This window comes from Anneissia japonica, unplaced genomic scaffold, assembly GCF_011630105.1.
Source record: "Anneissia japonica isolate Jap-2015-1 unplaced genomic scaffold, ASM1163010v1 scaffold2293_len299155_cov175, whole genome shotgun sequence".
In the NCBI taxonomy this organism is placed as follows: Eukaryota; Metazoa; Echinodermata; class Crinoidea; order Comatulida; family Comatulidae; genus Anneissia; species Anneissia japonica.
In genome coordinates this window covers 34,029-54,774 of record NW_022694961.1, presented here as the reverse complement: position 1 = coordinate 54,774, position 20,746 = coordinate 34,029, and the positions used below count along the sequence as shown (strand labels likewise).

The window sequence follows — 20,746 nt, the reverse complement described above, 5'->3', positions numbered from 1 at the left end:
ACAAAATTGATGTATTTCGTCAGGCATGAATATTTTCCAGTTAATAAAGAATCTGAATGTTGTTGTTTTTATTGGCAAATTTATAGATTGTGATTTTTTTTTATCCTATTCTGTAATGACTACATGACTAAAGCTCATTCTGCCATATCAGAGCCACGATGGGAAAAGCGAGCTTTGCCACTACTTAGTATTGAGCGTGATGAAGCAAACAACATTGCTAACTTTGATCATGTTATAACTTCTTTGCTGATGTAAAAGCACACAAAATTCAGTTGCGAGTTTAAACAGTGTTACAAATTCAGAAACTTTCAAGACTCTACTGTAAGATAAATTTAGAAAATAAGAATACTAAGCTGTTTTGCGATAAATACAACAGCCTTGCAAGGATAATGGTAAAGTTTTATACAAAGTTCCGAACATTGTAATGCAATTTTAATGGATGGCGGCATACCCCACCTTCGCGGATAACTGCGCCCCCACCCCCTTCGTCGGGGAGAAAAACCATAATTCGTTGGGGAGAAAAAAAAAATTACATGTATTTTGTACATATTAGTAGACTCATGTAAAATCGATTAAATACGGTAAGCCTTTTGAAACCCATAAATGTCAAAAATTTTCGGGGGATTCGCCCCCACCCCTAGACCACTTTCAGAAGATTTTATGCGACGCTCTATCACGCCCACTTTGCTCTCGTCAAGGAAATCTTCCCCCTCGTCAGCCATCGCCCGCCCCCCCCCTCGGGCAAATCCTGGCGCCACCCTGGTAAGAAAGAACAAAAGAGAGCTAGAATAATAATAGTTATTTGGGTTTAAATGTTATTTAGACAGTTCATGATATGGATGTACAGTACGGATATGCTTAAAGTCTATACAACCATTATCAATTAATTTCAAAATATTATAATTATAATGGGGGGGGGGGGAAGGAGGCGCAATTTTCTACTCTTGCCCCGGGCGCCAAAACCTCTAGCTACGCCACTGAAACAATTCAACGCATCCCCCAGCCCGTCATCTGTGATCAATTCATCAAGTTAAACAGAAATACTGTAATAGTATAACGCAGCAAGCTACCACTGTACAGTATATCGTTAAAAAAGATTGTATCTACATTACATTAAAAAAAAATACAATACGTACATCGAATGAGGTTCAGACCGTTCGCTCCGGTCCATTGAATGAAGCTGACCCGTCTACTTACTAATTTGCATTTAGATTTAATTTCAAATATTAATTCGAATGTACAACTTGTGGCTTGGCAACCCAAACCAACGTCAGCGACCAAAAACAAAAATGAAAATTTACTTTTAAATATTTTCTTATTCTCCACTAACCCTAAAATGATGGGTTATTTACTGGAATTGACTTAGGCATACTATTGCCAAAGTTATGAATACAAGTATTACGGCTTCTTTTCGGACTGGCGGGAAAACTGGGGGAAAAGAAACCCCCATGCCGTAGCGCCGCCACTGTGTGTGACAATGCATAAAGGAGCATGGCGCATTTAGATGGCAGTGGGAAAAGATGAGATAGACAAAAATACTGTACAGGTGGTTGTTACGAGATAGACGTGACGTATAGCAAAACCAGAGAGAACCAGCAAATGCTGTACTATGTGTGGGTGCAGAATATTGCAGTTTAATTGATGTGGTTTGGGGAGGAGAAATATTATGAAGGTGCTCGGGCGTAAATTTGAATTGGGGCACGGATCACAGGTTGCGGAGAGTTAGCAATGATTCTTGTTATATTTGTTATAGAACATGTATGAACATGGAAATACACTGGAAAACATGTGAACAATTTTATATTCGAAATTAGAGTAAGAATAAGACACTTTAAAATAACACACAACATCATAACTGTTTAATATGTGTTGGACATATAGGCCTAAAGTGCACTAAATCAGAGAGTAGGCAGAGAATACTTGACGGGTGATGCGTGAACAATTTTATGTATTAATGAATCTCGTGTGTCAATTTCAATGACACATCATCAAAGTGACGTCACATTTATTAATTTTATTTTGGCCTGATAACAGGTACCGTAATAAATTTAATGTTTGGCTGCGTAAACTATAAAGGAAAGCTGCAGTATTCCCTACACTACGCATCAACGGCGGCGGAAGCCTGGGTGTTGGGGGTGGGAGGGACCATTGAGCCACCAGATTTTCCACTGGTGGGGCCTCCCCCACCCCCACTTTTGCGATTGCTTCTAGCACCAGTGATAAACAGTGTTCACGAAGCTATTCAGTGTCATTTTTACAGTATAATTTGTTGGTGCTTTAGAGACCTTGTTTATTTTCGCCTTATAAATCGACCTATTATTATCATTATTATAGGCCTAATATAGATACAATATGGATTGTTTTCATTTTCAAACATTACCGTACAAGTTCTCTTTTTGAGTTGAGAAACCAAAGTGTACCTTATTGATTGACGTCTGTAAAGCGCGCGTCTGTAAAGTTTTCTTGAAACCTATCCTGCTGCATGAAGAATGGAGTCGCTCGCCCGCCTTGCGCAAATTATGTATTTAGGCACAGGGCGGAGGTAGGCACATGGTGCGACACTCTAGTTCTGTTAATGTTAACGATGAAGGTTAAGAGTAAGTGATTGGCTTACAGCACAGGTGGGCAAAATGCGGCCCGCGGGCCGCATGCGGCCCATCAGCGATTTTTTGCGGCCCGCGACAATGAATTAAAAACCCTATGTTTGCGGCCCGCCAATTAAAATTGGCTTGAAAACGCCTTGTTTTTTACGGCCCGACACCAATGATATGTAAAAGGTAACATTAAAACTGAGAATAAAGGTGATGTAAAAGCAGTGATTGGAGGTTTTTGGAAGCTCACTGGAACATCAAATTTTGGGTGCGGCCCTCGGTGTTCACTTTGGCCCTCTGACTGATGTTTACGTCCACCCCTGGCTTACAGCCATCAAACTAACGTATACAATATAACCACATTTAAATTCCATCTAACGAAAACAATAATTTACTTTAATTTAGGCCATTTATTAAAATAAAGTTCTCTGAAGGTTAACTATACAAAATTTATAGTACTGTGTAGGATTGTAATTAATGTATTGTAGATAGTAAAAACTGTAGTGAAAACCTTTTTGCTTGACATTACCAATTAGTCATTTTGTGAAACAAAATGTTAGGCTAGGTCAAATGTTATATTAAACAGTGGCGGAGCCCAGCAAGCAGGCATGGACCTCCACCCTCCTAAATTTTTCCAATTTATTAAAAGGTGGAGAAAACAGAAATTTATATTCAAAAAAGCTAAATCTGAGTGTGCCATTTCCGGCCATCTGGAGACGTTCCATAATTAATAACTTATTCATTTACCTCAGCCCCAACCATGGTGGGGCTGAGGCGGGTGGACATTCTATGGACAAGTCTCTCTCCCTGAGCCCCCTCTATTTCGACTTCCTGTTGAAGTACCATTTTCCGGCTCCTAGAAGGGTAATATTTATCCGGCGGGGGAAAAGAGATGATTTCGTCAGGGAATAGTACATCAAGGATATTTTTTGCATGATGAATAATTTATTGTGACCGCGGATGCAATCTCGACTTAGACTTTGTTCGGAAAATATAACAAATTATGAAGTCATATAACAGTAAACTTGATCCCTATAAAATAAATAATACAATTCATCAAACTTCGTCAAATATCTGGACCTTCCAGCTTGCCGACACCCTATGGTGATTTATTACTTTATAAAATGCTCTCTCCACCTTCTCCCCCTCCTTTAAAACACGTTCAGCCGCCGTTGCTACGCATTGCTGCTGAGTCGAGTTTTAACGAGAGATACGGGTCGTCTTTGTGGTACGCAATCTATGTCAAGCAAAAACTATATGTAATATAATTAATTAGAATAGCCTATTGAGGATCTGTTTCTTCGCTGAGTTGTGTTATAGGGGCGGCGAAAGCATTTAGGTATTGGTCAGACAGAAGAGTCCACACCAACCCTCAGGCTTTAATAGAAATGTATGTGGTATAACACTGAGAATAAGAGTAATTTAGTTGAAAGGGTGCACGGATAAGTTTGACATAAGACAGGATAAAAACAAACTTTGAAGAAAATGATAACTAACTTACTTTCCTTTGTTGATAAGGTCAAACTCCTCGGGATTGTTTTTTATAACGATCTTAATGGGAGGAACACTAGTGCAATAGTCAAAAAAGGCAATCAGAATGTTTTCTTCTTAGGCTACTTAAGCAAGCTGGTTTCGATAAGCACGTCCTTACCATAGCTTTCAAATTTATATAAGACTCATTCTAGAATACATACGTAGCCCCAGTTTGGCATTTTGGACTCCCCCAACCGGGCAAGGCCAAATACAAAAAAGGGCGTGCAAATTCATTCTTGGCTTTTGATGGCTTTTATTCACATGATTCTGCCCTGATTGAGCTTGGATTGGAGGTACGGTATTGACAGCCCGCAGATACCTGCTATGCACCAAAATTATCTTGCAAGTGTGCACATAACGACAATTTGAAGAAATGGTTCTGAGATAATAACTCTCATAGTATGATTACTCGTAACACTCCCATTTTTTAAAGAATACCGGTACAGGTGTAAAACTAAACGGTTTTATAATTCCCTCTACTTAAACAAATCCCATATCCACTTAGCGCGATTCTGTGGGCTGGCGGTACCCGACCCTTTGATATCAACCTGAAATCGTATTTATTTATTTTTGTAATTTGACTTTTTGACTAAACATAATTTTATATTTTCTGGGATGACTATTCAAAAAATGTTTACATAAATTTTACTTTTCTACTTACTATTTTAATTTTTTTATTTACTAATACTCAACAATTAATTCAGTTTATACAATTTCTTGTTTTATGTTTTTGAATAGATACCGCAATATAGAAATATAATATATTACCCGAATGTCTTGCACTACTTTCTTCGAGGTTGTTTCATATACTGACTTATACTATGAATGAATTTTACTTTTCTACTTACTATTTTAATTTTTTTATTTACTAATACTCAACAATTAATTCAGTTTATACAATTTCTTGTTTTATGTTTTTTAATAGATACCGCAATATAGAAATATAATATATTACCCGAATGTCTTGCACTACTTTCTTCGAGGTTGTTTCATATACTGACTTATACTATGAATGAATTTTATAAATATTTTAAACCATAGTTACTGATACGTGTTCACAAGTGAGTAAAAGAAGTTTTTTCCATCATTATGAACCCCATCAACATAGTGAAAAGGGTGTTTCAAGCTGAAAATCTAAGTTGGCAGCTTTTCCTCTCTTGCAAAACTATATTAATACCGTTTACAATTTTGTAAAAATCAAACTATATTAACCGTTTACAATTTTATAAAAATTAGCTTTAGTCCCGGTATTTTTAATTCAAAGGAACTGATATAAAGCATTCATTTATTTTACTCTGAAAACAAACACTTCTGCAACATCGTTGACAAAGTAACCATCCCTCTGTTCTCTAACAATTAGCTCCCACTTTCCTTCGTCAACTCGTTTCTGAAAAGCGCCCTCAAGTTTTCCTTCATTGTACGATGGTTCTTTTGATAGCCAACGCTGATTCATCACAATTATAACTATACCACCTACATATAAACATAAATGATTATAATTACTATAATTTCTATAATGGATATTTATTTTTTTCACATTTAATTAATGTTATTTGTTTTATTCATCTTGAACAAATCAACGATATGGACAAAGCCATCACATATCACACACAATTGCTGTTATTTTTACTGTTACAAAATGCAGATCATTAAAAGATTAAAAAAGACGAACCTGGTTTCACGATGCGACACCAGTCTTCAACGCAATCTGGTTCCAAGTGACCAGGAACAAAACAACCACAACACACCAAACCATCGTATACGCCTACATAATTATTACAATGAATTGTAGTAATAATGCTGTTGGATATATTTTGTACATTTTCTTTTTTTCTTTTTATGTTAAAATTTAGATAATGTAAATAGGTTGTATTACTCTTATACAAGTTGTCTTATTCTATATTTTGAAAATAATTGAAACTTACACCTTCCAGTAACTCAACTAATATTATTTTGATTTATACTAAAAGAGCGAATTTATGAGGTAAAACCATCCATTGACAATAAATGATCGGCGGACCGAAATTAGAATAGAATATGTCCGCTAATTAAGAATGAATATTTCGGGCCTATTTTGGGATCGGCTTTCTTTTTAATAATAGATACAGAGGCATAGATTCATGTATATTATTATATAAGAATGAATATGTCGACGGCTGTTTTGAGGGTAGCTTGAGACTACTGGCAGTTTCATACAATCATCAGATCTGTATGAACAAGGTGTTTGCTGCATATATAGATTTAAAGTTGATGATTAGCATAAAGGTAATTTACATAACGTGCACATATAGAATGGTTATGATAATTTGCATAAGGGTAACCTGTATATGGACAAATATCTGTGTACTGCAACTATTAATGGTTTTTAAGCAAGAACTTTGATTTATGGAGGCATTATGTTGATATGAGTTCGGATCTTGAGAGGGTTGTTGTAGGGTCAGAAGTGATGCTGTGGTAATTTTCTGTAAGACATAGGTTGCATCTTTTACTTTTGTTGCTATATGACCTTGCTTTGTCAATAATCGATCATTTGATGTCATAAGGGGTGTTGTTATCATGCAGGTATAGCTGATCTTTACATTGTTGCTATTGAAAACCTTGTGCACCGGGTTATGTTTTAGAAAATATTATTTACAATAATTATGAAAGTTTTCCAAATGTTGGTAGCGACATTTTTACTGTAAGGAGGATTGTACCAAATTATGTTGCGTTTGCGCCGTTATGTTCGAGTGGTATATATTCCATGATGTGGTTATGTCCACTTGATTGTAGTGATTCTTCGTATATTGGGCACGCTTTTATGAATGATTCTTCTTATTATGGTAATAATATTTATACCAAGCCTGAATGTGGCGCTTTACTACAACGGCCATCTGGGATGGTACCATATCGATATAATAAGAATACTAGAGCGCTAACTGCAATGTATTTGATGTTCGATATACGCAGAGCTGTGTGTGTGTACCATCCAAGATGTCTGCCATAGCTTCAGCCAATCAAATTTTGCATAAGCACTATCATTTTCAATGGCGCCCTCAATTTAAAAAAGACAGTTCAGTACGGCTAGTTACCCGTATGTTTGAAACTCGAGCGTTGCGGTGTATAGGTGTAATGTACACGATTTTAATTTTTTTAAATTTTTGAATAAGATGCTTGGCCTCTTTTTGCCTACGATAGTTTAATAATTTGTTATTATTAATACTAATTATCATTAATGAAATAATAGTCAGTCAGAGGGCTTATTTATGGTAATAATATGTATAGTAAGCCTGAAGGTGGCGCTTTCTTTCGGCGGCCATCTTGGATGGTACACATGCACAACTCTGCATTTCTTCGCCATCTTGTCAGCACTCTAGTTGTTTAATTGCTCTATGGATGTTACACATAACTCAGCATTTCTCAGCTATCTTGTCAGAACTCTAGTCGTTTAATAGCTCACGATTGGAATGCAATTCTATCTCAGAAGTACTACCACGAAGTAGAGGGCGTCCTTCAAACCAACGTAAACCGCGTTCGTATCGAACGCGTGCTGCGTCAATAGAACGAATGTTCGAGTTTCGTACTCTATTCGACTATTAATAGGACGCCCCCTATCTCGCGGTAGTACATTTCTAAAAGTTTCATTGTATGCATACAAAATCAGGGCATTCGGACCTCTTGCAATTCTATACTCTTTGCTGATATGTAGAAAATAGTGCCGAATCTCTTACCTGATTCTATGCTAAGCTTTCCTGTTGTAATAAATTCTTGAATGAAATTTGTATATGCTTCACGCGATTTTGCCTTTTCCAGTGCTACGCTGGATGCATCTAAAGCATGGAAATTTGTGTATCCTAGTTCCTTCGTCTGGATAACAAAAAAAATATATGATTAAAGTAAAATGAAATTACTTTAGTATGATAATCATAACAGGAATAAGATCTGCGATTATGTGTCTTCATAAAATGTCATCACAGTAAATATCGTTTGCGTACATTTTTTTTAAAGCTTATTTGTACTAGAACTAATTATACAATTCTCACAGACGGGACGCGTGTCATAGGAGGAAAGTCTGCACAGACTTTCTCTGTCTGCAACAACGGTATGAAGGCGCATCTGTGTAATGCTTTATTGACTACAAACCTTTTAGCTCCGATGAGGAGCTCTAGGGGTACCCTGCTGATTGTGTGCTTTTTTTGCTGATGGACGGTGCTTTTGTCACAGCTGAGTGGGTTTCAGGAAGGACTGTATAATGGCATTACCACTTTAAAATACATGTTGTATGGATGGCGCGATCGGTCGTTTAATCGTGCCTTCCATACGACAGTTCTATGCGATGGTTCTAAGGAATCAAAGGCCGTGAATTTCGAATCGCGTCTTGTATTCAATTGTTAATTTTTTGTTTTAATTATTTAATCTAACTATTTGAAAAATCTCTCTTATTATGAGCTACTCGGCTGATTGATTAATTAAAAGATCTTTTTTTACGAAGTGCGCCACCAATACCAAGGACTGAGCACATACTGCCATTATCATTAAAAAAAGCACGTCTTATAGATGGACGGACGGTTAACCATGTGTTCTATTGAACAGATCGTTAGTTCAAATTACGGCTTAGCACTCATTTTTCCCCAATTTTAAGACATTTTTTTTTTCAATTTTAAGACATTATTCTTGTGTACAAGTGAACATTCCAATTATTTAAACATTTTTATCTTATTAGCTCTTCTAAATGTTTTATCAAACAGCTCTCAAATATCAAATAAATAAATAAACACCGTGGCGCGGCGATTCGTACTCAGAGTTTCAGTTCCTTACAACATATCGTTAACCGACCGTGCCATATGACGTGTCCTGGTGGTAATAATTAATGGCAATTATGAACCCGTGCCCAAAACCCGAAATAATATTAATAACTTACGCCACAGCGTATAGTATTTAAGCATGGAGGATATTTTTCCCATGATTAACGCCTGTTTTAAAATAATCTACTGCCTCTATTATACTGCCCTCATCGGAGCTTTCGAGATTACGAGAACTTGTTTTGTGAAAAATGCATGTGATTTGTTCATACTCTGGGTATGGTGATATATCACACTCACTGTGTAAATCACATGCACGTACGTCAAATTATAGAGTGGAGTTGTATAGGTGAGTGGTTAAGATGCTTTCCTTCAATCCCAGGGTCCTTGGTTCAAATCCTGTGACAACAGGACTATTTCTGAGATTCTGAGATTTGGGAGTTACTTACTTTGAAAGTGACTTTGACACTCCTATTAGGTGACACCCTATTAAGGGGAGACTTTTCCGTGAAACGAGAGGAAATGTATCTTTTTACACTACAGCCATCTCCTATCAAGAGGACACCCCTATTAAAGTTACACTTTCAATCTTCTAAATTTTGACTATTAAACATGGAGATTTCTTGTTTTGTGTATTTTCATATAAGTTGTTAACATCTATTAATATTCAATCTTGTGCATCAAATAGAAAACTCAACATCTCAACAAAAAAAAATAATAATAATAAATATTTGGTCATTAACATTGCACTCAAACCAAGAAAGAATATCGGGAACATATACGGTACAACTTTTGTACGGTAGTTTTGATTCTCTTAACTTTATATCATACAATTAAATAAATTATGTTTTGCATTGCCAATTATTGTTATAAATTAGTTATAATTCAACTATAACTCATTCTTATGTCAATTCATTCAGGGGGACACCTATTATTAGGGGACTACTTTTTTGACTTTTTGACATCAACTTAAAAAATCCTGTTAACTTGATTTAATGTCGATGTGAAACAGGCTAAAGGTCAGGGGAAAGGAGAGCAGTGTGTAAAGAAAACAGATTACTGCACATGCTTAACCAAAAGGTGTAATTATTAGACTAAGCAGTTGGGTTAGGACTGATGTAGCAATAATAGCAACTGCCTATAACTACGTATCAGTGACAAATGTTACTGAAAACTAAATTCCCTTTACTAAAAATTAAACACTCGGTTTCAAAACGGCCTTAAAATTCCTTGTCTTAACACTAACAATAGTAGTTATTCAGATATGAGTTACTAAATTATATGAACGCTAATGAAATCCTTAATACGTACGTAGACACCAAGAAGCACATGCTTAACCAAAAGGTGTAATTATTAGACTAAGCAGTTGGGTTAGGAATGATGTAGCAATAATAGCAACTGCCTATAACTACGTATCAGTGACAAATGTTACTGAAAACTAAATTCCCTTTACTCAAAATTAAACACTCGGTTTCAAAACGGCCTTAAAATTCCTTGTCTTAACACTAACAATAGTAGTTATTCAGATATGAGTTACTAAATTATATGAACGCTAATGAAATCCTTAATACGTACGTAGACACCAAGAAGCCCCGTGCCGGCACCACAGTCAAGGAAAGTTGCGTTCGTATTTTTAAAGTATCTTTTTAAATACTCAACGGCTATTTCCGGTCCTGTAAACCCGTATGATTTCATGTCCTTCCAAAAAAGAAGAAAAAATTCACCATTCCATTATACAAATTACATATTACTAATATTCATGATATTAAAACCTGGTTTTAAACATGAAATCGCTACATTGTGGCTAAACTGTTTGTTTTCACTCAACGTGAACCGGAAGGTCCCCAATCCGATTGACCTATGAGCGTTACGTTGACCTAAATGTAGCGATTTTATGGAAACCAGAACTATTTGTTGAATATACAAGAAAGACGATATTACAATCAATACATAATCATTTCAAGATGGTACTTATCACTCACAGAATGGGATGAAAAGTACATTAAAAAATTACTTATAAGAAAAATAAAGCACAAAAAAGGACTCCATTATGGGGTCATTTTCAAATAGGAAAGTATAATACATACTCCAGGTATTCAAATGCATGCCATCGTGTTGGGATAATATCGAGAAACATTGAATTCAACACGATAGCATGCATTTTATTACTTGGTAGTATCATTTTACTTTCTTATCTGAGATTAATCAGTGGAACATTCAGTAAGTTAAAATGAAGAAGTACACAGGATAACTGCTTATGATTTTTAAAAGGTCGAAAAATGCTAGATAAAACCTTAGCTCATTGTCTTATATAAAGCAGTTGACGTTCTTTTTTAAACGCTATTTTCTTTTATTTATACCAATGTACTCTTATCCGTACTTAAAATATTAACTATATTACATTTAAGGAAATGATACAACAGTAGTGTACTATTTTATTTTCATTATTTTTGTATTTAACAACACATACACCACTAAAAGGACTAGGCATATATGATGTTATATAAACCACGAACAATAAGAAAAGTATAATAGAACGAATCGGTTTAAATGTCTATCGTCAGTAAAAGTATTTGAATATCAAGGTGCACCTCATCGTAAGTTTTTGCCCATGCGTCGTAGTGTGCTACACGCTCTTGGATGTTTAGATCATCGGACATACACTTGTTGAACCTAGATGGTGTGTCGTCTGCATTGATATCCTTGTACTTCCCGTACGGTGGCGGTTCAGACACTGATGCCATTCTAAAAATTATAATACACACAAGTTAGCTTTAATCAATAAAATATACTTTATATATTAACCTTCACGGTGTCTACAGTTGATTGAACTATTAATTGTCTGCTATAACTTTATATTTCTGGCATCTGAGGGCAGCTTTGTAGGCCTAGTTTAACCAATAATTTTAACTTGTTTTATCGTTGTATTTGTGCGGGTATGTATATGTCAGTATTTGAGGGCCATTTGTTAGTGTTTCACACTTTTGACAATTCCCATGTTAGGCCTACTACTTATCTTCCTGGTGCTTTTTATCATCTTATATTTCTTTGTTTGTTTTGTTCGATTGTAATGCTCAGAAACTATATACCTGTATAGTGAAAATAAAATAAAAGTAGCGCAAACAATTAAATGACATTTACGACTATTCCACTTTTTTACTATGCGCATAGTCTTCGCTCATACATTGAACAAAAATTACTGAATGAAGTCAAAAGATATTCTCCGTCACTCTCTGTATACTAGCTAAATTAAATTAAAACATAACCTTCTAAATTTTATTTTAGGTCTAAATTATCTATGGCCTTAGTATTACAGTAGTAATAGTACGGATCATCCTCATATTATTATTAATGGCTGTGTGCTTACATATAGCTCGTCGACTAGCCTTTTAACCAGTGGTTCTGGTGTGTAGTACACTTTTTTTTTATAAGAACACATTTTTATAAGAACAATGAGGCTGAAATTGCTTAAAAATTAAGAACAAAGTAAGAACAAATTGAGGCTGAGGTAAAAATGTCATATAAGATTTTTATTTAAAAAAAACTAGAAAAGCAAAAAAATATTTGTACCTTATGTGTAGGTGTGACTGTAAAACAGTACTGTAGGTGTACTGTACTTTCCGTACCATCATTTCGGGCCATTTTTACCAACGCCTTTTTTCTGGGGCCCATGTCTCAGGGGCAGTTTTTTCTAGGGCCATTTTCCTACATTCCAGTACAGTGTATACTGCTGTACAATAATAATTTTCTAAAGTATGTTTGAAAATTTGTAAAATAAGAACAAAATAAGAAATTGTTGAGCTTGAAATCGGCCAAAAAATAAGAACACTGAGACTGGGCAAAATTTTACTGGTTCTTATGAAAAAAAAAAAAAAAGAAGCGTAGTGGTACTGCAAACAACAGAACCTCGGGAGCTACAAACATTGCAGGCCAGTAATGTTTTCACTGGCGGAGATTCCATATTTTTTGTAGAGGAAAACAGCTTCAATTGACGCAGTGAATGTTGGGGAACATTTAAAATGTAACAATAGATATCACACAAAATGTTTAATTAAAATATATGATTATGTTTCTGTGAATTGACACACGCAGATCCAAAACGTTCAACTCAAAGAGGAAGGGGAATCCCTCATAGCCCCCTGGAATCTTTGCCACTGTCGTTTTTAGACCCGCTGGTCTGTTATCTTCGGAATAGTCAAGAGAGGGCCCAGATAAGGTAATACTAATAGTAAATAGACGTTTGTTGTGACGTAATGATGAGCCACACAGCACGGGTACGAGAAACACTTAGGGCCTATTGTAATGCATTATTTCATATTTCACCATTCCCAAAATTGGAGCCCATGGCTTTACCTATCTCCAGAGATGTCGCGGGTGTGGGTGTGGCCACATTTACTACTTACTGTATTTCCAATTAGGCCTACCGTTTTTGGCTCTACCTTTATTGTGGCTCTTACTAACTGTCCTTGCTGTAGACTCAATCGCCTCTTCAATATAGTAGGTCAGTTAAGTGTCATAACATGAATACGGGCTTGAGTACAATTATTGATAGATCTACTACATCGCTGCTACGGTATTTTGAATAAAAATGAGCACGTACCGTATGCTTACGCACGGTCACTTGTATACATAAGTAGAATTGTACCACAACATCAATCCTTGTGCATGCACAAAAATAACCAACTCGTGCTAAATAGTTTATATCTTACCTTGTGCAATTCGAGTGTTATATCTGTAACGTGACCAGCGAACCACTGACCCGAATCAAATTGTATTACCATGTCGCCTGGCCACGTAAAAAAAAAAATAAGTTGTTGATCGTCCCCTATGAGGCGCCATGTGTTCCCTTATTATTTAGCAAAAATTGACGTGGGTTTTTACGTTATATGTTTAGGCTATATAATATTATATAATATATAATTTTTATATAATATTTTATATAATATATAATTTTTATATACTATATAATTTTTCTATATAATATATAATTTTTTATAACCCCTCCCTATACATAAACAAAATCACCCGACCAATTATTTTTTTTTAGTATTATTTTCGTCATAACTCACGAAAGTATCATTTTTTCGCCCATAATTTAACTTCGGATAAGCCTAGGAACTTTTCTTTTTTGTGTAATTATTTTGTCTTTCATTTGTCGTATAAATTCCACCTGATCAAACAACCCGTTTATACTACACGCCATTACACGCCTTATCAGGACGGCAAAGTTTAGAGTGTTGTATAAACCATGGAGGTATGTATAAACGAGCTTGGATTCAGTGTGATTACAAAACCATCCAAAAGAGGCTACTTGAGGAATCGCCAAATTTGGACGGTTCGTGACCCTTGAAGATGTACTCATGCAGTACAGTAAGGGTAATCGCCTTACTTCAATATCCTACCTAAACATAGGCCTACACCCTACCAAGGACAACCATGAACCCGGTCGGCCGCTAATCCATTCCGTAAAAATTGCCATATCGTGATTAATACGTATTAGAATTAAGCTGACCAAGGAATCGAAGAAAAGACCAGGTTGTATATTTTCAGAATTATTCTTATCTAAAATGCTAAAATGGGTGGAATTATGCATAAAATCTTAGTCAAGCTTCAGTAACCCGTTTTCGCGTGATTTGTTAAGCGGAAAACCCGCTGTCGTCAATGATGTAGATGGGCCGTTAAACAAAACATAACTCAACTTATTTATCCGTTGTGATCGGCATCTAACTTGCTTTCAATCGCATCGCATAAAACATATAGTCTACAATTGATCCATAATTTTGCTCAATTAGGGCCCTCATTTTAGGTTAGATGCGTCTGAATATTGTTATCAGTATTAGCCGACAATATAAACTCCCAAAATGTAACTACTTCCAGTAAGTTGTTATTATAACAACTCCGATAAGATATAATACATACTCCAAGTATCGAAATGCACGCCATCGTGTCGGGATTCAATATTTCAACATTAATTATGTCATCATCAAGAATAACAACTCCCATTTCCAACTCCTGCTATTTTAAAACGGCAGTGCAGTGTTTCTCGTGTCGGGAAATTGAGTACGGTAGTCTTTTAGACAGTCACATGCATTAAAGTTTGGGTGCTGGACGTCTTGATGTATCGTGATGTGTATATATGCACATGTAACTTAAGCCTATATATTTCATGATTTACATTATATAGTAATATATACGCGTCTCTTGAATATTTAATCTTGCAACTGAATCATGATTTTTTGGGGATCTAGCCGAGAAAATACATAGAATGTTTTGAATGTTATCTCGCAACTAGGACTTTGGTATAAAATGTTGCCGCGGGCCGTTTATTAAGAACCAGGGGCCTATAGCATAGGCCTAGGGCCAGGTTTTGCGCGGAGGATAGGTCCAGGATAGGCTTTTTCAATGGCTAGGCCGAACTGACTCGAGCAGATGTATTCGCGGGCCCAAGGGTGGGGTGAAATGTTGGTCCGGGGCCAGGAAGGGCCTGGCATATTCCCCGAGTAGGTCATGGAAGATGATCAAATGACAATGATCTGTTTAGGTGTGTTATAAAACAAATAATGAATGTGTTGTATTCGTTGAAAGATTAACCACTGCTCCATTCAATTCGGCTTCGCCTCGTTGAATGGAACAGTCAATTTTTCAACTCATGAAAATATTCTTCCCATTGCACTCATAAACATTCATTATTTGTATAATAATTAATAATCATCATAACAATCACAATAAAAAAAACAATAATAACAATTATAATCATTATAACCATCATTATTCCCACCATTACTATTAATATTACCAATAATCCTTATTATTACTATTATTATTAAACATTATTTTTATTATTGCAGAATTTCTGTTATATTGTATACGTCATATAATAATCTAAAGAAATGACGAAAATAACGTCTTGTTGGTTAAAGGTTATTCATTACCATCCTTTAAAAAGCCTAGCATTCAAAATAAAGTTTTTTGACCGCTAGAAATGGTTTAATCTATGATTAGAACATTGGTTTTGTTAAAAAAAAATCTTGCGCAAATATAGTCGACGTTCAGCCAAAGTAGGGGCTGAAGGTATCAACAAATAGTTTTCTAATCACAGTATTCCCCAATTTTTGAGAGACCGGGCCGGGCTGGAGGCACTGGTTGTGTCGAGCCTGCATTCCTAAATTGTGCCACTTTTCATCACCGAGTGGTCGCACTGGATATCTCCCGCCTTAATATCACTATGATATTTGAGATCCCCCCCCCCTTTGTATATAATGCATATTCGATATAGATTGCGACTTTTAAGGTCAACATATTGCGAAATAAAATTGGTCCCAGTATGGAACGGCGAGATCATCATAATAATAATAATAATAATAATAATAATAATAATAATAATGATAATGATAATGATAATGATAATGATAATGATAAGAATAAGAATAAGAATAAGAATAAGAATAATAATAATAATAATAATAATAATAATAATAATAATAATAATAAGAATAATAGTGTAGTTTATATCCAAGGCTCGAGTAGGCCTACCATGCATCATGCAACACCGACTAGTCTTACTGTAGTAGTTTTATAAAGAAGAGCATGGTTGAACGCCCACAGACTTGAACCATTTTTTATTATTATTATTATAACAGAACATGTCTAAAATAAATAATAATTAGGCTATTATCTACAAAATTATATACATTGTTACGGCCTTTGTTTGCACTCACGCGTACATTGTATATGCACCAACATAAAAACTCACACGAAATAAAATGTGTTTCACTTGACGTAAATGCACAAGTATATAAACCTACGAAATATGTTTGCCCTACCTGACGCGGTATATGTACTGAATGCTCAGTACATTTTTAAATACTTGCAAAAACAATTTCGCAAGTGATTCAGGTTTTTTTTCGCAACTTTATTTGGGAATGTACTGAGCATTCAATACTATATCACGTCAGGTAGGGAAAACATCTTTTCGTATCATTTATCCTGACGCAAAATGCCATCGGAGTATATAAACATACACATCAAAATAAGAATATAATACAGTAACACTACTGATAATAGTACGGCAGTACTCGTATAAATATTTTATTCTGAAGCAGATACATACATTGTTTTATTTCTAATTTATGAATCTATGAATCTACCTATGAAGCAACTTATTTCATTATATATATATATATAATATTACGCCTGTCTCTTATACACATCTAGATGTGTATAGTGTGTGTGTGTGTGTGTGTGTGTATACATAGCCTACATATACTTATACACAGGTGTGTGTGTGTCTGTATAGTAGGCCTAATAAAATAATGATTATTATTACCATAATTCGTATTCGATTAAGTTTGTTAAATGGATATTAAACAAATATGATTGAAATTATAAATAATTTTCCCACGTCGTAAAGATCAACGGTTAAAACCAATTACAACATCTGAACATAGTATAATCGGTTCAGGGACGTAATGAGGATTTTCCAAAGGGAGGGAGATCCGTCTTGCGAGGTACGTAGTACCCAGCGGGGGTGGGTTGGGCGGAACTGTCCCCTTTCCTACGCCGAGGACCTTCAGTGGGGTATAGGGGATGAAGACCACAGGGAGGTAGCGCATTCTGGACGTTTTAGGACTGTTTTGAGGGTATAAAGTGGAAATTGCAATAATATTAGTAGACCTAACAACAATTATAATAAGTAATAATTCATCAGTAGCGGATCCAGGAATTCGAAAGAAGGTGACCCAGGCCGGGCGGTACTTAAACAGAGAAGTCAACCCTTGAGGAAATAGTACCTCTATGGCCGGAAATGACACCTTTATAGTAAAATTCACCATAATTATCGTATCACCATTTTATATGTAGTCAAAATAAATCGCCAAAGGAGAGAGCCGCGGTTCCCCTTGGATACGTCTCTGAATCGGTTTGTCTTTTCAGGACGAGGCCTGTTAGTATTATTTGCCTGTCCTGTCCAACGCATTGTGTTCAAAATTGTATTTTGCGTCACTACATTGATTTCTCCCAACTTTTTATGTGTGATTTAAACTGCGTTTGCAAACATCACCATTGTTCCCCCTCCCAGCGTCCTACGCCATGACGAGGTCGCCGGACCAGTTGCCTATGCAAATAGGTCCCTAATATTGTGGTCTAAAAGCACAATTCTGGGCCATCTCAGGCGTATCCACGGGGGTTGGGGGGGGAGTGCAAAATCACGGTCAAGTACTTAAAATCACATAAAATCACCTTATATTATTATTATTATTATTATTATTATTATTATTATTATTATTATTATATCATTGTTATGTAGATACGCCACTGAGATGGCCCCACCCCATCAGCACCCCTATTACAATACTAGATACGCCATTGGCCATACTAAGCTATAAAACAAGTACTCTTTACCCCTACTGGGGATTTTTATTCCCCGGCTCTAAACGACCCCTTGGTTTGTACCCCCTGCCGGACATGCGTAGACCGGGGCGTAGACATGCATCAGCCGAATGTAGTACAATTGTTTATCAGTGTGATTTATCTGCTCAATAAACAATTTTAATTACTTGTGCAAATTTAAAGATGTGGGTAACACACATCTTCATATACGAATTTGATGGGCACTGTCTAAAACTTTCTTCCAGCTTATCTCTGAAAAGATTGTAACCTTTTCGTCTGCAGTTGGCTCAACATGAATTACACAGGAGCCAGTGAGCTTCCATGACGGCCTAGGCTCGGGACATGACACGTTGTTGTTTGTTGTTATTTCGCGACGTTATCAACGAGTACAATACATTCATTATCCACCATCAACTAAACTGCCTTAAAGAAAAAAAAATTGGTTCGTGTGGGAATCGAACACACAACCTCCATGTTTGCTATTCATTATCCACAATCAACTAAACTGCACCATCGACTAAACTGCCTTAAAAAAAATAAATAAAAAAACTGGCTCGTGTGGGAATCGAACCCACGACCTTAAAAAAAATGAATAAAAAAATTTAAAAAAAACTTGCCCCGTGTGGGAATCGAACCCACGATCGCCGAGTTCACTACTCCTGATCCAGCATGACTAAACGGAGGGAGGTAAACCGCGGCCCCTAAACCATAAATGCGATAAACCTAGTACCACACCAAGTACCAGTTAGTCAACTCTGATCCTACTAGAAAAAATTCTTTGTATATATAATCTGCAGGTTAATATTACGCATGGTCCTGGTGTCAAAAATGGGCCGTGGGCCAAGAGGGTTAATTTTTTTGTCTAAAAATGTAGAATTAAATTTATAATCGATTTTTGATTGTTACCATCTCCATAACTTACGCACTATTTTTTAAATAGACAAAAATGTTTGAAAAATTCATTATGCAAATTAGAAAAAAAATGACTAATCATGTTACGGGAAACCTGGTGGTTGTGTGTTCAATTCCCACACAAACCATTTTTTTTTAAGGCAGATTAGTTGATGGTGGATAAATTAATAGTAAAACCTGGTGATTGTGTGTTCGATTCCCACACGAACCATTTTTTTAAAGGCAGCTTAGTTGATGGTGGATAATGAATAGCAAACCTGGTGGTTGTGTGTTCGATTCCCACACGAACCAATTTTTTTTTTTTTTTTTTTTTTGGCCCGACATTGGTAAACGTTTGAAATTACAACCTATAACCAACGTCGGCCCAACTGTTGTCACCAACCTCCACTAACGTTTAACGACGTCGGGCCAACAAAGTACCGTGATGTTGGGACAACGTCTATAATCACATCCTATTATTTATTAGAACTTCTTACCAACGTCGGCCAAACGGTTGTAACCAACCTCCATAATATATATAATTATAGACGTCGCAACGTCAAAGTACCTTGTTGGCCCGACATCTGTAAACGTTTGAAATAGATGTTGGGTACCACCGTTGGGCCGACGTTTCTTAGAGGTTGTAAATATTTTGTATGATTATAGACGTTGTCGCAACATCACAGTACTCTTTTGGCCCGACGTCGGTAAACGTTTGAAATTTACAACTTCTAACCAACGTCGGCCCAACTGTTGTCACCAACCTCCACTAACGTTTACCGACGTCGGGCCAACAAAGTACTGTGACGTTGGGACAACGTCTATAATCTCATCCTAATATTTACAACCTCTAACCAACGTCAGACCAACGGTTGTAACAACCTCCATTCCAAACGTTTACCGACGTCGAGCCAACAGCGTTCTGTGACGTTGAGACAAGGTCTGTATCACATTTGATATTTACAACCTGTGGCCAACGTCTATTTCAAACGTTTACCGACGTGGGGCCAACAAAATACTATGACGTTGCGACAACATCTTTAATTACATCTAATATTTACAACCTCTAACCAACGTGGCCCAACGGTTGTAACCAACCTTCACTAACGTTTACCGACGTCGGGCCAACAAAGTATTCTAACGTTGCGACAACGTCTGTTAGCACATCCTAATATTTACAACCTCTAACCAACGTCGGGCCAACGGTTTTAACCAACCACCATTTCAAACGTCTACCGACGTCGGGCCAACAGCGTACTGTGACGTTGAGACAACGTCTACAATCACATCTAATATTTACAACCTCTAGCCAACGTTGGGCCAACGGTAGTAGGCCTACCCAACCATCTTTTTAGTAGTGTGCCGCCGACGTCGGGCCAGTAACAAATCGTGACGTTGTACCAACGTCCGTAGTCAGACTGAATAATTACGACGGCTTACCAACGCTGGGACGACATCGGAAAATCGACATGTATAAGAGACAGACGTTGTTGTTTGTTGTTATTTCGCGATGTCATCAACGAGTACAATACATTCATTATCCACCATCAACAAACCTGCCTT

The 20,746-nt window shown here is 36.3% G+C and overlaps 1 protein-coding gene across 7 annotated transcripts; it reads right to left on the bottom strand.

The window, feature by feature from the left end:
- Nucleotides 1–4,357: 4,357 nt before the first annotated feature.
- Nucleotides 4,358–13,743, bottom strand: LOC117101347 (methyltransferase-like protein 27). Of its 7 annotated transcripts, none has more exons than XM_033241315.1 (6): nt 13,615–13,743; nt 11,497–11,650; nt 10,481–10,603; nt 7,835–7,970; nt 5,797–5,889; nt 4,358–5,597 (listed from the first exon to the last, which is right to left on the bottom strand). In XM_033241315.1, the coding sequence occupies exons 2-6, from the start codon at nt 11,647–11,649 to the stop codon at nt 5,410–5,412; spliced, it is 693 nt and encodes a 230-aa protein (XP_033097206.1). In that variant the 5' UTR covers nt 11,650; nt 13,615–13,743; the 3' UTR covers nt 4,358–5,409. The 7 variants fall into 7 exon arrangements, with proteins under 7 accessions (XP_033097206.1, XP_033097207.1, XP_033097210.1 ...); XM_033241316.1 differs by having other exon boundaries at nt 13,506–13,629; XM_033241319.1 differs by lacking the exon at nt 13,615–13,743 and adding an exon at nt 13,362–13,498.
- Nucleotides 13,744–20,746: the final 7,003 nt, after the last annotated feature.

Coding starts and splice junctions, on each gene's coding strand:
- LOC117101347 (XM_033241315.1), bottom strand. CDS start 11,649: ATGGCATCAGTGTCTGAACCGCCACCGTACGGGAAGTACAAGGATATC. Junction 10,604..11,496: donor GGGCAAAAACTTACGATGAG/GTGCACCTTGAT, acceptor CTTTTTTGGAAG/GACATGAAATCATACGGGTT. Junction 5,598..5,796: donor GTGTCGCATCGTGAAACCAG/GTTCGTCTTTTT, acceptor GTTTATATGTAG/GTGGTATAGTTATAATTGTG.